The 17,586-nt window shown below is 36.2% G+C and overlaps 1 protein-coding gene across 1 annotated transcript; it reads right to left on the bottom strand.

The window, feature by feature from the left end:
• Positions 1-2,319: 2,319 nt before the first annotated feature.
• LOC109221618 lies at positions 2,320-7,719 on the bottom strand. Its single transcript, XM_019386081.1, has 5 exons — positions 7,515-7,719; positions 6,560-6,963; positions 5,931-6,021; positions 4,688-4,984; positions 2,320-3,554 (listed from the first exon to the last, which is right to left on the bottom strand). Exons 2-5 carry the CDS (start codon positions 6,950-6,952, stop codon positions 3,334-3,336), a joined length of 1,002 nt encoding a protein of 333 aa, XP_019241626.1. The 5' UTR covers positions 6,953-6,963; positions 7,515-7,719; the 3' UTR covers positions 2,320-3,333.
• Positions 7,720-17,586: the final 9,867 nt, after the last annotated feature.

The raw sequence follows: 17,586 nt of genomic DNA, 5'->3' as shown, positions 1-17,586 counted from the left end.
CTGAGAGTACCATGTTAAGGCCCCTCCTGTCAACGTCTCGCCAAACTTCTTCAGCAGTACCGACGGTACCTGTTCTTTCGATAGGTCGTTTCCCTTCACAGCGGTGACGTAGTGGATCAGATGATCCTCGGGATCTGTGGTTCCGTCATATACCCTTAAGTAGGGTGGCATCTTGAAGGTTTTTGGGGTGGAGTGAGGAGCAGCTTCTTCGGTGTATGGTTGTTCAACGAACCTTCCCACGTCACGTTTTGGTAGCAACTTGGGAGCACCGGGGATCTTGTCGACCCTCTCCTGATGTTCCTTCATCTGACCACGGAGCGCCTTGTTTTCATTTTCCATTTCTTCCATCTTCTTTAGGATGGCTGTTAGCGTGCCATCGTTGGTCTGTGTCTCGATGGGTCTGTTATTTACTAGTGTAGCTTCCGGTTCACCCACGGCAGCAGTGGTACCTACCGTTGGTGTACATACGATGTTATTTTGCGGTGACCTCTCAACCAAGCCACTTAGAGTGCTTGTTAGCTATCTTTCCAGTAGCTCTTTGACCGCTGAGGGTGCTTCCGTAGCCGCAGATGTGGAAGCTCCTTTTTCGTGCAAGATCGTCAGGCCTTCGGATGGGGAAGGTGAGATCTCTGCACCTGGTGTGATGCTAGGGGTTGCATTCAGGATGCCACCGTCACTGGCCTCGTTGAGAGGGACCAGGAGATTGGTAGTGACACCCAATATGGCTTTCGATCTTGTGCTATTTTCTGCCATTTTTCTGTTTTTGTGTAGTGTAGAGAGTGGTAGTTGGTTGATCTCTAGGTGGATACTATGATTTTGATTCTCGAAATCCCCACAGACGCCGCCAAATTGTTTGGCTCAAAAGTTAAGGATATACTTTGTAAGCGATAAAACAATCAAAAATAGAAAAGGGGTAAATCGTAATCAAATATAATAAGCCTAAAGATGCAAATATGATAATATTGTTGTAGATCTGATATTGCAAAGTGATAATGTTTACCAATAAGATATTTTCGTTAGAGGTAGAGATATAGAGAGAGAAAGCCAGAAAAATGAGAGAGTTGTATTAGATCAGATCCCCCTTTTACAATGTGGAGGTCTCCTTTATATAATAGGAGACCTTCCTCGAAAGAATCAAAAAGTTACAAAAATAGGTAACGTCTCCCTATCGTGGACGCTGAGTTCTAAACGATGTCGCTTTTGTCCTCACGGCCGAGTCGTACCCGCTACGTTGGTCGGCGTACACTCATTGGGCGTACCCACTGGCGTAGAGATACTAAGGGTCAAATTTGACCCTATACATTTCCCAAAACGAAAAGAGTGTTGCTCTGGCCTCCATTTAGTTGGTAATGTATATGTGGTAACGATATGTTCGGCACCAGAAATTTGAATAAATGAAGGAGATTTTACTTCCTATAGTAAAGATATACACCCTATTTATTATAAACCAAAATTATTTTAAAATATTATTTTCTATAGCTACCTTTTATATTTTATAACAAAATAAGTATTTATGGTATATACTACCATTGAGGCATGAAATACGCTATTTATGTTTTACTCCCTGAGTTTAGGCGTTTTTTACTGATGTATTCATGAATACAGCAGCGCGGATACATGTGAATACATGCGCGTTCAGCTGGACTGCCCTGATTTTAGGCGCTTTTTGTTGCTGTATTCATGAATACATGGCGCGAATACATGTGAATACATGCGCGTACAGTTGGATTGCCCTGATTTTAGGTGCTTTTTACTGCTGTATTCATGAATACAGCAGCGCAAATACATGTGAATACATGCGCTTACAGCTGGACTGCCCTGATTTTAGGCGCTCTTTGCTGCTGTATTCATGAATACATGGCACGAATACATGCGCGTACAACTGGACTACCCTAATTTTTAGGCGTTTTTTGCTGCTGTATTCATGAATGCAACAACAAAAACTGAATAGTAACTATAAGAAGTAATCATGTATATGGTAGCTATAGGAAGTTAATAGCCACTAAACAATAATGATTTTTGAAAATTCTTTTTAAACGAAATACCTCCTATTCAAGGGGATCCAACCTTGACAGATCTTTTCTTTTTTGAATTTATTAATATTATACTACTATTGGGAATTGAACTCTCCACTTTAATTGTGGAAAATAAAGAGCTCACCAAAGGAGTTAGTCCTCATTTCCTACCTTCGAGAGATTACCGCTACTTTTTCCACCTTTTTCTTCCTCTAGAGAGGCAAGTTTGTACTTTCAGGCTAATTTAAAGATTAAATATAACCTTTCCAAGCTATATATTAATAACGGAGCATCAAATGTCTCATTTCTAACAAATCCAGGCTTTAAAAAAACAATAAATCACGTTTAAAATACAAGCCTTTTTCATTGATTGTATAGCAAGGAACTTTTAGAAAGGGCAGTTCAATGCACAAAGCATTCCGCATTCACGAAGGAATAAAAGAAGGACCGCATCCCAAGAGTGTGATGTAGATAGCCTACCTAATGCAAGCGTTAGTAACTGCTTCTATCGCCTGAACCTGTGGAGATAGCTTTACCGTTGCTCCAAGGCTCCCTTGCAAGGAATTTCTAGAGAGTACTCTGAATAACTAAAGGCACAACAGCTTCATACGAACCAAAAAAAAAATTGAGGTTTTCAAAATCACAATGACCTTCTAGGGATGGCAATGGGAAAGAACAAAAGTAGTTCACGGTAGAGCAAGGCAGGTCAAAATACTTTTTCAGAAATTTTTAAATAAGGTAGGGCAATAAGCAGGGCAGAGATAAGTAAGGAGTCCTAGATTCATTAAAAAGGTCAAAAGTTGTAAAATTTGAATACAATCTTGTAAAATTTTCATTAAAAAGTTCAAAAGTTAAAAAATGAAGTCTAAACAGGTCAAGACAGTGGAGGGCTTAAAGCCTGTTTGGATTGGCTTAAAAAGTGATTTTTCAGCAGAAATATCATTGAAGTCAAAAAAGCAATAAGTTGGGGTTGCCCAACTTATTGCTTTTGGCTTGTTTTAAGCAGTTTTAAACTTAATTTAAGCACGTTTTTAACTTTGTCAAATACTTAAAAGCTAATTTGGCAAGCTTAAAAGCCAATCCAAACACCCCCTTAAAAGGGCAAAGTGGGCAGGGGAAAAACTTAAAAAAATGCTAAATACGACAAGGCAGGACAGGTCAAAAGCTTAGCAGGTCACAGCTTGCCCTGCCTACCCTGCCCTGCTGCCATCCCTAGACCTACAACAACTTTGTTACTCTTATAACTAGTCTAATTTGCTTAAATAAAATATACTAAAGTAAATGACCTCCTAAACCGTTAAAATACATAAGTAGAGGTTCACTTATTTACCTCATTAACACCAAACTCCACAGTCCTTACTTCAAGCTTAGCAGTTGATACAGGATTATCGCACTTAATGAATCTCGACAAGCCAAATATTACAGATAAAGGCATTACTGACAAATTATCAGTTACCATGTAGATGACTAGTCCTTTAACATAACCCACATCACTATCCAAAAGCTTATTTGGAGTAGCTTTAGAGATGCTTGTAAGCTCTGTCACAATATAAATAATCGCAATAAGGACAAGCAGATAAAGTATTTGTGATAGTGATAAGAAAAAGAAGAAGGAAAGAAAAACCAAAAGCAGAGAAACTAATCCTCCCTCCTTTCCAGTTTATGCCACCTCTTTCTTTTTTAGACTGTTCAAAATAACCAAACCATTTCAAACAGAGGCATATCTAGGATTTTAAGAGTATGGGTGTACTATACTACCGTTTGGTTTGACTCCATCAAAATTTTGCAATGACAATAAGTTCTTAACAAATTTTCATACCTTAAAAGTGATTAATAATAGCAATGTTATTTGAGGAAAACTCACTTCACAAATCAAAGAAAAATTTGAAGGAAAATATAAAGGAGAGAAATGATAAAGAAATTGGTTAGAGGGTGACCATTGTTCGTAAAAATGTTGAGATAGAAAGAGGGATAAGGAGGACATGTGAATTAAGATTTTTTTTTAGGAATTTTCAAGAATGAACCAAAAAAGAAACGGGAAAAAGGAGAAAAGAATAAACATAAAAGAAAGAAAAGATAAAACAATAAAAAAAATACCACAAAATGGAACCAAGAAAGAAAAGAACGAAAAGGAAGACAAAAAACAGTAACAGAAAAGACAACAAATATAAAGGGAAATAGAAAACAGGGATTCGAACCCTTAACCTGGGCCATCAGAGGTGCACACATCCACCAATGGACCAAAGTGGCATCTTGCACATGGGTTCACCCACATCTGATTAAGTACTATACCAGAAGAATTTATACACACTCTAGGGACGGGAGCATGGGTTCACGTGAACCCGTACCCCTCCATGTAAATCCGCCTCTGCTTTCAAAATTGGAAACTATCTAAATTAGACTTCCTATTCTACCCTTAATGTGAAGTTTTTATAGTCACACAAATAGACATGTTTAATACCACAAGTTTCAAAAGAATAATAGCCACATAAATATTACGACTCTAATGTCACAAGTTTTAAAAGTCCTCATTTTATTTTCTTAAATTCCGTGCCCAGTCAAAGAGATTCACATAAATTGAAACGAAGAGAGTACTACTAATTCGACAAAAAACCTATTATCCAAAACAGTTTACTTCAAACACCGAATGCATAGACAAAAAAATAAATTACCGTGCAATAACTGCAAGGCTTCCGACCAAGATTTTGATCCACTTGCCAAAAGGAGTTCCTCCTTTGTTTGATTTGAGTGCATGTAAGCTTCATTTAGATTTTTAACACTTCTGTATATATTTCCAATACAGCCAACCATAGTTCTTATACTTCTATCAGTAGTAGTTCGGTTGATAATAGTTCCAATTGGAAGTTGAAGTAAGCTGATCAGGAAACAAAAGAAGTCCTTTCCAGCTTCAACAAAGAGGACTCTTTTAGCTTTATTGTCAACTATAAGCTTCACACTGCAGTTTTCTCCTGCCAAAAACTTAACAAATAAGGCTTCTATTTATCCAAATTCTGAATTAGTACTAATTTTAAATTAGAAAATAGGTTCTACTGCATGCATGGGCGGATAAAGTGTGTTACCATGTGTTATCAACAGGTTCAATTGAACCCATATCATTAAAATTGCAAAAATAGAAGATATGAACCCATAACTTTAAAAATATAATAGGTTCAATGCTAAAACCCTTAAAAGTTGAACCCATATTGAATGTTGGTAGTGATTTTAAGCCCGGGCGACTAGGATGAAACTTTTGAATATTGGTCAATCAAATCCAATATTTTCGACATGAAACAGACACCTATGTACAATGCATTCCACGCTAAAAAAATGAACTCAACAACAATAACAACAAACCCAATGTAGTCCTACAAGTGGGCTTTGGGGAGGCTAATGTGTACGCATACCTTAACCTTACCTTATGAAGATAGAGAGGTTATTTTCGATAGCCCTCGGCTCAAGGAACAGTGAAAACAAAGCAACAAATAATAACAACAACAAGATAATACAGTAACGGAAGCGAATGACACAATATGTAGTAATAAAGAACCAAGAATAAGAAAATAATAAGAATAGAACTAATACTACTTGGTAAGCCTAGGGGAAACTCCCGACTACTTATCAACTTTTAACCTTAATTCTCGACCTATACACCTTTCTATCGAGGGTCTTCATACACATTACCCTATGCTAAAAAATGCACTCATCAAATATAAATTCTGAATCTCTAATGGTTAATTGACAATTAGTATAAGTACTGATTTCCTTAAATGAATTTTTTCCCATTCAATTTGTTGACAAACATACCATGCATGCAGAATAACTTTATGGATAACTCTAGCTAATTACGCAAATAATGTCAAACCTATAATACCATTACGAACACCAATTTGCAACCAAATGAAAAGAATCACTAACCATATTTGGATTTTCTCCAACTTGTCTGCCGAAGAAAAATGTCAGTTAGAACTGTTTTTGACTTCATAGAAACCAGCAAGAACTGGTGCTCCTAGATTTGGTTGAAGAAACAAAAAGATAAAACATTAATCATGTCCTACAAATCAAACAATACAGAAAGAGGGGAAATTTTTCCAAAAATAATTTCGTCAAAAGTATTTGAAAGTTTTTTTTCCAATTCCACCCCTACTACTTCAAAAAGGTATATAGTCATTAATTATTCATTTACGCGAGAAATAAGGATAACTTTGTCAAATTCTTTTATGATATATGCTAGCTAGTAAATGATTTTCTTAATGGGTGTGCTAATCAGTTGGTTTGTCATCTTATATTAAATGAAGGCAAGTGATATTCAAAGACACGAAGATTGCCCTACAAAATCACAACAACAACAACAATAACAATAACAATCCCAATGAAAATCCCCCATGTGGAGTCTGGGAAGGATAATGTATGCGCATATCTTACCCCAACTTATGAGATAGAAAGGTTGTTTTCGATAGACCTTAGGCTCAAGAACAGTGACAATGAAGCAATAAACAAATAATATCAACAAGGTAATAAGGCAACAGAAGCAAATGACGCCTTACCAAATCACTGATGTGAAAATCAATAATCCTTTCTTCTACTGCATCAACTTGAGGCTTTAATGCTTTTAGCACAGGGATCGCAGAAGCTGCAGAAGATGGTGTAACAAAGAGATTATCTGTGATCATCCATGTCATAACATCCTGGACATTACCAAGCTCATTAAGCTGCATGTAATTAGCACCCGAGTTTTTCATAATTGGGATTATGTTGCCAAGAGAACCAAACACGGATTTAATACTAGGCTGCCCAACAAAATATCCAATTGGTAATTTGAGTAGGTTAAATAAGAAATCAACGAAGTCTTTTCCAGTTTCAGCAAACAGAACTCTATGAGCTTTGCTATCAACCAACAGCTTCAAGCAAATGTTCGCCTTTTCCATGACTTTCCCCATATATTAACAGCCTAATGATAAAACAAGAATATTCATCAGTACACTTCCAAGAATGTACTAATTGATCAGATACATCATCGATCAAAGAATAAACAAGATATATGGTTTTTTACAATAAACAAGAAGGCCTTAGAATAATTTACGCAAAAAATTAGTTTTTCATGTTAAGGTAAGTTGATCAATTATCACAAGAAATATAATTTGTGAAAATACGTTCCCTTTACCAATGTTGAATGTTAAGCACAAGAAGTCAATCAAATACCTAGTATGCAACTGTGGAAAGAAGAAGAAAATAACAGAGAGTAGAAGCGAGACTGCAGCGATTTGTACTCAGAAATTCTGATGGGGAAAGTCATATGGTTCTTATTGAAGAGCAAATGAAAGGTCTGTACTTAATTATTAAGGAAATGCAACCTTTGGTCTTTCCTATGTGAGCAATTGAAAGGTCTGTACTTAATTAGTAGGGATTGTCTTGCATTTACAAATTCAAAAATAAAATTATTAGTTAATCAAGTTAAGGAACACTAAAATAAAATTAGAAAAGTTTTAGCAAGAAACTTACTGGGAGAACTCAAGGATTGAATTTGTACAAATCAATATTTGCAATGATTTGTGAAGAGAAATCATTATCACCAACTTTGCGGCATAAGGATTGAAGTAAAAGCTCTTTATCAGTCGGGTAAAACTGAAACCCGGGTTGCAAACTTAGTTGTGAAAGAAGGTCCATTTCCTGAACACCCATTATTATTATTATTATTCTAGGCAGCAAAAACTAAGCAAGCAAATGGTTAAAATTGTAGAGAGAGCGTTCAGAAAATTGGGAGGAGGGGGTGTCCGACGGGTTATGGGTAACCCGAACAACAGGGATGGTCTTTTTTTTTTTTTTTGTTGGATTGGCTCTTTTACTCGCACCACAACACGTGTCATGTCCGTTAAGTTTAAACTTTGAAAGACGACACAGATGGGTATAGCACGGGCCCAACATTTACACTTTGAAGTGATTAGTTTTCTGCGATTAGGAATATCATCAGGATATAAAGAATGTGAAAACTGCAATTCAAGAAAATACAATTGAATGCAAGCACTAATTTTTGCATTTTAAACTTTGATATCACAAATGATTAGATCCTATTATCAGCTGAGTACATCGACTCCCTGTCGTATTGATCAAGAATTGGACAACAAGGCGATGTATTCAACAAATTCTCCTCATAATGAAAGGCTTGATAACCTGCTTGTTTGGCATGTCATGTTATCCCCATGATTTATCACCATCTGCCACTGTCGAAGGATATAAAAATGGAAAAAAAAAATTACTTGTCTCTTGTTACTTAATTGCAACGAATGAAAGCGAGAACCAAAAGACATATTATCTTGGAGATACGGGGTTTTTAGAGGAAAGACATCAATATTCTACGAAATAAAAATGTCTATTCGTTTGTTCTGTCCACAGTTTGTAGCAACTTCCTAACAAAGAAAACTGAACACATTATGGTAGTGACAACGGAGAAATAATAATATATTATGATTTTTATAGTTGACGATATTTACTCCAAAATGCAACAAGAAATAGTATGAATTGGCAAATGAGTCTAGACCAACATTTTCAAAGACCAAATAATCATCAGGACAACCAAAATATAGTTTTGACCATAAAGAGGCCTTGGAACACTTTCATAACGTTATTCATCTACTTTCCGTTAACATGCATGTTCATATATAGGCATATGTAACATGAAAGGAGATCTCTCCAAGCAAACAATATTCAAGAATCAATATTGATGGAAATCAGATTTTATGTCGACAACAAGGACGCAATAATTTTACATCACTTTTAGATAGACGTCATATCAACTATGGACTGAGTAATCCATGATCTAACTTTCTCAAATCAGCAAATGCTGGTTCATTAGACTTCTTCTAAGGTAACATTTTAAGTATAGATTTTTGTTAGGAGAGAGTATACAAATGAAGAAGGATCTCACACTAATCCTGGTGATAAATGACAAAGTAGTAAACAAAGGAACTTTACCCCAAGAAACGGAAGAAGTAGATCAAAGTATAAAGAATATAATAGCAAAGAGAGGAACTTTTGCAATTATTTATTATCAGATTAATGAAAAGTAGATTAATGTATACAACATATCTCCGGTTGATCTTGTGAAACCCAAAACAAGAGAAAGCTTAGCTCTTTAAAGCGAAAATCATTTTAAGGCCACAAAATTTCCAAAGCATGTTGGAGGCATATGAAATCTACGGCCCTTAATAAGATTCCTTCAAATGTAGACATCATATCATGTGAGAATGATTTTTCCAAAGAGATAGGAAATGCTCCACATAAGACAGCTTTATTCATAGGCTATACACTTTTTTTTGTAAGTAAAGATATTATTATTAAAACATACTCAGCACCAAGCTGGTGTTGAGACGAAGTAAAATAAAGCTAGACTTGGTTCCTCTAAAGCCGCATGGAAAATAGAAACTCCAACATTAAATTAAGATTGTTACAATTATCAGCATTACACCAAAATTTTAAATTATGGATGCATTTATTCTTCAGCAGCAAAATGTTCTCTTCCTTCCCCTCAAAACACCTTATGTTTCTCTTGAGGCAAACATTTCAAAATATACATAAAGGAGTGGTCCTCCAAGTCTTCTTTTTTAATTTCTCAGCTATACATGCCATGCTTTCATAATATACTCGTAAATACTCCGGTTCATTAGCCTCCTTTTATAGCACTACATTATCACTAATTTTGAAGTATAGTATTTGTATATACTCGTCTTTAAAATATTTTTCAGGAATGCAAAAAAGAAAAAAGATATTTTTTCTTGCAAATTCATTCTCGAAGGTGTAATTGTCAAAAAGAGGTAATCCAAACCAGAATAATAGAAACCAATCACATGATTATTATAACTCTAAACTACCAAATAGGCTAAACTTCCTGTAACAAGCTAATAGCGGGGATGAAATAAAACGAAATGTAATGTAACGACACCATATTCCTTAGAACTGTCTCATTAGAAAGTAAAAAGATATACACTTCTTAGGAAATTATTCCTTCTTTTCACAACAAAAGCTGGCATAATAAAATAAATGATTAGATACTTAGGCATTTGTCAAGTCTAATGTAGCTCGCTTAGTTGAGTAACCTGAATATGTCTGCCTAATCTTAGCATCTATAGGATCTCTATGGGATATTTTCAATATAGAGAAGTCAATCAAAGTCTAAATCCAAGTAAAGTTTTTCTAAACCAACTTTGCTTTTTTCACTGGCATACCTCATCTTCTAAATTCCAGCTACACAAAATGAAGTGCTACAAAAGCACCTTTAATAATACATTGTTGAAGGACATATCACACCTTTTTGCATTAGTTAGTAAACAGGACACTGAGGATCGCGTGATAGGGAAGAAATTCAGTAAGAATAACAAATAAAATGGCAGCCAAACTTAATTTGACCAATCCATGTATAAATAAGAACTGTTTAAAGTTCTTCACCATACACATTGTCTTAAAATATGTGTAATAGTACAGGGTGCTTGATGAAAGACTGTGTGAGATGAAGAAAAAGAAGGTACGACGTTTACCATGATACTTTTACTGAAAATTATCCATTTATCATGAATAATCATTCTCTCCGAGTCAGATCATTAACCTTACCTACCACATTACGTGCAATAAGATAAATCTCCAGATAAAAAACATCATAGTCTAAAGTATTTCCACTAAATAATAAAATAATGACGTACTTTCTTGGTCATCTCAGAAAGTAGATAATCAAACCAAGACTTATAATATCTTAGAGCCTTGAATAACAAAGTCCACATGTAGTTAGGCTACATATTTAAGTCTTAGGTTCACATGTTTCTGTTCAACCCACTATCGATCTGATCTAAATAAATATACAAAAAATATTGTCACCCTCAATTATGCTAGAATAGTTTACATGATAAAGAAAAACAAGCACAATTGCCTCTTATTACTGAGAATGCTTCTGCTTCATGGATATCTTTATATTTGCGAACAGTTTTATCCAGCGCAAGAAAACTTCTAGTGATATCCTGGAAGTTGTCTTTCTATTTTGGATTATTTGTGATTTTGTTTTGGTGGCCTTTTTCCTATTTTTTTTCTTGTTTCTTCCTTAAAAATTCGTTCCTCCCACTTAAGATATTGCAAGCAAAAAAAAAATTCTCAGTTTCTTTTTTGCCCCCAAATACGTAGTAAAGGTGCAAATCAGTAATTAAGTGTTTTCAAAGTAACAAATAATTGAATAGATGAAACTCACAAGCCGTAACTTCTAAAACACCTTAAAAGAAAAGGAATTAGCATGATTTCTATCTCCATTTTAACATTAAACTTTAGAATTTAAGACTTCTTTAGGTCTGAACAAAAAAAATACGGGAAAAAGTGCATTTAAGTTTTTTAACAATACACTTAAAACTTATGGATACATCATGCTTAATATGCATACATTATCCAAGAAAATAATCAGTTGGTGCATGCAACCAAGCATAGTCATTCGCAACATCATTCGTTTATTCAATACTCTGCTGGTCATGTCAAACCAGAAATAGCAATTATGTTTCTCTTTCATCTGGATTTAAAGTTAGACTTTGACAACTTTCAATACTATATGAAAAGTGCACGTGACATCTAAAAGCAGAAGCCTGATAAACATTGCGCTCTTAAAAACTGAATTTTCCCACTACCCGAGCTGCAACAATACTCTTCCTTCACGAAATCAATCCACATAAAATTTTATTATTTATACTTCAAAAAGAGAGAGGAATTTTCACTCTTTTTGATTATGGTAACAATAATAAAAAGGAATGCACTCTTCAAGAGCTGAATTTCCCACAATATTTGAGCTCCCAAATTGTATACCTAAGTGGAGCCACATAGAATTATAAGAAAAAATACTCATAAAATAAAATAAAATAAAATAGGATTGAACTCAGACTGAGAATCTTTTTCGAGAACGACATCTCTCCCAATACTTTGAGCTGCCAGAAAACAATCTTGTTTTACATAAATGATCCACATAAAACAATAACAACAAATAGTCACCAAAAATATAAAATATAATAACCGAAACAATGAAATGAACAAAGAAAAAATAACAACAATATCACCGGCTACACGGGCGAATGTGACGACCCAAAGGGTCATCACCTGTTTTCTTACTCATTACATACTTTCGAGGCCTTGAAAACCTCATTTAGGGTTGCCTCGATTTGCGTGCGCAGTCCGGGCGCGTAGCCGGAAAGCTTAAATATGAATTCTGTGAGAAAAATGCTAATTTTTTATATTAATTTGAATAAATTTGACTTCAGTCAACATTTTAGGTAAACGGATCCGGACCCGTAATTTGACGGTCCCGGAGGGTCCGTAGGAAAATATGGGACTTGGGCGTATGCCCGGAATCGAATTCCGAGGTCCCAAGCCCGAGAAATAAATTTTTGTGTGAAATTATTTTTTGGAAATGATTAAGGAAAATGAAAATGAAATTTGATTAAAAGACTGTGGTATCGGGCCCGTATTTTGGTTCTGACGCCCGGTACAAGTCTTATATATGGTTTAAGCGCTTTCTGTAAAGTTTGGTTGAAATCGGTATGACGTGTTTCGGACTTAAAATAGAAATTTGATGTTTTAAGAAAACTTGGAGGAAATTATGAATTTTGAGGTTTAATTCGATGTATATGATGTTATTTTGGCGATTTGATCGCGCGGATAAGTCCGTAGGATGTTTTTGAGGTTGTGTGTATATTTGGTTTGGAGCCCCGAGGGCTCGGGTGAGTTTTGGATAGGCGTCGGAGTGCATTTTTAACTTAGGAAAAATCTGGTATGAACAGGCCTGCAGGCTTCGCATTTAATGCGAACTCGCAAATGCGAAGGCTGGTTCGCAAATGCAAAACCAGCCCAGGCCTGACTATGATCGCAAATGCGATATCTTTCTTCGCAAATGCAAAGGTACAGGGTTCGCAAATGCGAGACCTTCTTCGCAAATGCGAAGGTCCCCTGTAAGGCTTGGCTTCGCAAATGCAAAGCAGAGTTCGCAATTCCCATATTTTGGTCGGGGTTCGCAAATGCGACATCAGAGACCCAGCAATTTCATACTTAGTCGAATTTTAAGTCATTTTTCACCCCACTTTCAAAATACAACTCTTTGGGCGATTTTCCAAGAACAAGACTTCTTCCAAATCATTTGTAAGTTGGTTTATACTCATTTCTTTCAATCTTTAACATCATTTAACATGTTTTCAACTTAAAATCAATGGTTTTCATGGGTGAAATTGGGGGTTTTGGGTAGAACCTAGGTTTTTTATAAATTGGGGATTTGGACCTCAATTTGAGGTTCGATTTTAAAACAAATTGCGTATTTGAGTTCGTGGGGGAATGGGTAATCGGGTTTTGGTTCGAACTTCGAATTTTGACCACGTGGGCCCGGGGGCGATTTTGGAAATTTTGGGAAAGACTTTGGGAAATTCATTTTTATGCATTCAAATTGATTCATTTAGTGTTTATTAAAGTAATTAAGTAATTTGTGGCTAGATTCGAGCAGATTGGAGGTGGAATCACGGGGTAAAGCGATAGTTGAGGTTTGGGTGGAATTCAAGGCATCGAGGTAAGTGTTTGGTTTAACCCTAGCTTGAGGGAATAGGAGTTGAGTCTCATCTGATGCTTGCTAATTGTCGAGTACGATGTATAGGCATGGCAACGAGTATCTATACATTGGTGTCCAGCATGACCGTGAGTCCTTATTTTGCGAATAGTTTGGTTGTCGATATGCCTTCCATGCTTAATTGATGACTTGTATATGTTGTAAAGACCTTGTGAAAGAAATTGTGATCTTGAAACTTCGTGGAGCATTGGCTCGGGTTGAAATACAAATTGTGAAGGTTTATGAGATAAGTAACTCTTTGGAGCACTGGCTCAAGTGATAATGTGAACTATGAGATGAAAGTGAAAGAAAGGAAAGAGTTAATGATTTATTCCCTTGCCGGGATGTTGTTGGTTATTGAAGTTGTACCCTTGCCGGGTCTTTAAATTGTTGATGTGTGTCCTTGCCGGGACTTTTATTCTTGTTGTATTATTTTCCCTTGCCCTTGTTTGAGATTGTTGATTGGGTAAGGAAGAGTGTTAAAGCACGAAGGGTGATGCCGTGCATTGAATGATATATATGGATCGGGTTGCGCGCCGCAACAATGTTAAATAATATGGGTCGGGTTGCACGCCGCAACAATGATTTTGAGGATCGGGTTGCACGCCGTAACAATGATAGATGATATGAATCGGGTTGCACGCTGCAACAATGACATTTGAGGATCGGGTTGCACGCCGCAACAATGCTAAATGATATGGGTCGAGTTGCACGCCGCAACAGTGATATTTGAGGGTCGAGTTGCACGCCGCAACAATGACATTGTGGATCGGGTTGCACGCCGCAACAGTATTGATATATAGTGGGATCGGGTTGCGCGCCGCAACAATTGCTGATTCAAGTATGTTTATTTCGGATATTTGCTTCGTTGTTCGCTGTAAATTCTCTTGGCTGCTTCTATCTTTATATTGAGATTTCCTGTTTGTAACAGTTGTCTCCCCACCGCATGTTTCCCCCTTCCTTTATTGATTGTTTACTTCCTGTATTTCTTTATGCGGTATGTATATAGTTGGATTGCACAGGTTTATATGGTAGTCTGGTCTAGCCTCGTCACTACTTCGCCGGGGTTAGGCTAGACACTTGCCAGCACATGGGGTCAGTTGTGCTGATGCTACACTCTGTGCTATTTTGCACAGATCCAGGTTTCGGGCAGCAGCAGCAGCATTAGTGCGGGAGCAGGCCTTCAGTCCGGTGAGACCCGAGGTAGCCTTGCAGGCGTCCGCAAGCCCGGCGTCTCCCTTATTCTCTCTTTTTAGCCTGTTGCCTCATTGTATTCGAGACAAACAGCTTATGTTTTCTTTCAGACGTTTGTGTTTAGTATTTCTTAGCAGTTCGTGAGTATTGTGATACCAGCCTTGGGTAGAGGATCATTTTGACTACTCCGCATGTTGATTCAGTTTCTATATTTAAGACTTCCGCTACTATTTAATTTCATAGTTTTTATATTGTTGCCATGAATTATCAAAAGGGATTATGTTGTAAACGGAAAGTAATTAAAATTTGGCTTGCCTAGCTTCTACGAGTAGGCGCCATCACGACTCCCGAGGGTGGGAAATCCGGGTCGTGACAGCGAATCTAGCCGAGGGCACATAATATGGAGAATGAATCTGCAGCTACTAAAAAAAAGGATTGCAGTTATGTGAGGATGACAATTGAAAAACCTTCACGCAGTAAAATTGGGGAGAGAATTAGATAGAATAATGGGGACATCAACCATGAATTTCAGTTGTGAAATTCGGGAGTCAGGAAGTGAACTGGAAGAAATAAAGCTCACCTGAAATGTACAGACAACTCAAAAAGCCATTCTTTAAAAGAACTGATTGTTCTCGAATCTGGAAGGGCAAGTAGGAAAGCATTTTTATAATTGAGCGAAATGTCAAATTTGCCCTTGGTCGACCACACTTGGCTCTTCTATATAATAGAAATATATATATATGTGTGAACAAAAATATAACGGGATATGATTGAACAATAAATAAGGGTCTCTTTGGAAAGCCACTAGGTAATTACAATTGGTGTGTAGTTGTTTGACCAAAAGATGTCAAAACCCTTTTTTGATTAAAAAAGTAATAATGATGGTTGTGAGCACGTGATTTTTGCCCTAAGCAAATTAATTCCAAAAAAAAAAGTTTCAAATAATTGACTTCTTTACAATTTTTGTGAATTTTATTAAATTCTTGTGTTAATTGGTTGCATTTTATTCATATAAAAATACAAAAAAAAAAATATATATGCACTTACATTTAGGAATTTAATTTCACAATTTTGGTATTAATTAAGTATTAATTAGTTCTAGAACAAATTTTAAAGAAAATCGTAAAAAAAAAAAATAGTTTCTTTGCACCTTTAATTGTTAATTGTTGCATTCATCTTTAAATAGAGTTTTAAATAATTTTAGAAATTAAATAGTGTAACTAGGTCTTTGTTTGGTTTTAGCATATTATAAAATCTGAAAAATAAATAAATACAAAAAAAATAAAAATAAAATAAAATACAAAAAAAGGAAGGAAAGAAACAAATAAAATTGAAGTAAAAGGCAAAAGTTGGCAAAGTGTTTGGGCCAATTTCGTACAGCCCAAACCAAAATCATCAAAAATCCCATCTAAAATAGCCCAACCCATATCCCTGATCCGGTCCAACCCTTTAAAAAACCAAAACGACGCCGTTTTTAAAAGTCAATTAATCTCGGTCGTCCATTGCCCATGATCCAACGGTCTAGATTCATTCAACATAGTTAATAAAACTGTCCGAAATTTTGTCTAACCCTAGAGACAAAAACCCTCTTCCTCGTACTGTTACGCCGCCACCACTCCTCCGCCGTAAACCGCCGGCCGGAAATCGCCTCCGCCGGTGGCGATTCCCAAAACAACCCCAAATCCACACCACACCTTCCTCTCCATCTCCCCATCCCATATCCACCATTATTTTCCCTCAAGTCTCAACCAAACACTCTAAATCCGCAAAACCCTAGTCACCGTCGGCGAACGCCGGTCATCCCAATGGCCACCAGAAAAACACCATAGATGCTCCTTCTTCTCCTCTTCCCAACCCCTACGATGGTTTTCTTCGAATCATAGCCGATTTCGTCGAATAGCCCATCAAAGATTTTCCGGCCAAATCACAAGTTGGCCCAAATAAACCCAAAATCATACCAGGCAACCGTCTTCCTCTCCTCATCGCTATTTCACGTCTAGAGTCCCTCGAATCCAAGCAGAAGGCCCTGAATTGTGGATTTAGATTCTTTTTGGAATTGAACCTGCTTTAAGGAGATTTTCAAGGTCGAGTGCTTTTGCAGTAAGTATTTCGCACCTCTACGATTCTCTTAGTTAATTCCTCTGTTGTTTCCTTTCCATCTGTCTTAATCGGTGAAGTCGCTTTACATTTTAGGTTTTGTTTAATTCAATTCATGTGTAGTTCAATTTTCAGATTGTTAGTTTAATTTCGATATAGTTTCGTCTTGTTAGTGTTAGCAAATTCTGAGTCGAGGTCTTTTCTTCTTAAAATTCCAGGATTCAATATAGTTTCTTCTTGTTAATGTTTCCAGCCCGCCTTGAAATTATTTGAATTTGTGATTCTGTTAGTTCAAGTTTAGTTTAATTGAGTTTCAGTTCTCATTTGCAATTCGACTAGATTTTAAGGATTGGATATAGCTGAGTGATCTTTTGTTAACTAACTGCAGTTGAATTCGAGTTAGGGTCAGTTAGCCACCAGTCTGTAATTTTCAGACTAGTAGAAGGTTAATTTAGGCATAGAAAAGGGTAGTTTTATTAGGAATAGTAATTTTTAAAGTAAGGAAGGGATAGTATAGGAATTGTAATGGATATAGGACTTTCTAGAATAGACTTTAGTATAGTTTTCGATAAAATAGGTGTTGTTACTTGGGTAACAAGTTTAAAAATAAGGGACTAAAAGCTGAAAATGAGAAGGACTAAAAAGAAACTAAAATACTGAAGGAAGCCTTAAGGCTTT

The sequence above is a fragment of the Nicotiana attenuata genome, unplaced genomic scaffold (assembly GCF_001879085.1).
Source record: "Nicotiana attenuata strain UT unplaced genomic scaffold, NIATTr2, whole genome shotgun sequence".
Classification (NCBI taxonomy): domain Eukaryota; kingdom Viridiplantae; phylum Streptophyta; class Magnoliopsida; order Solanales; family Solanaceae; genus Nicotiana; species Nicotiana attenuata.
The sequence above is the reverse complement of the archived record's forward strand: the minus strand, read 5'-3'. Positions and strand labels throughout refer to the sequence as shown.

What these genes read in the sequence shown, in the direction of transcription:
- LOC109221618 (XM_019386081.1), bottom strand. Translation starts at nt 6,952, where the DNA reads ATGGGGAAAGTCATGGAAAAGGCGAACATTTGCTTGAAGCTGTTGGTT. An exon ending in ATTTTCACATCAGTGATTTG is followed by an intron (nt 6,022 to 6,559) that starts GTAAGGCGTCAT and finishes AACCAAATCTAG; the next exon opens with GAGCACCAGTTCTTGCTGGT. An exon ending in AGCCTTGCAGTTATTGCACG is followed by an intron (nt 3,555 to 4,687) that starts GTAATTTATTTT and finishes ATATTGTGACAG; the next exon opens with AGCTTACAAGCATCTCTAAA.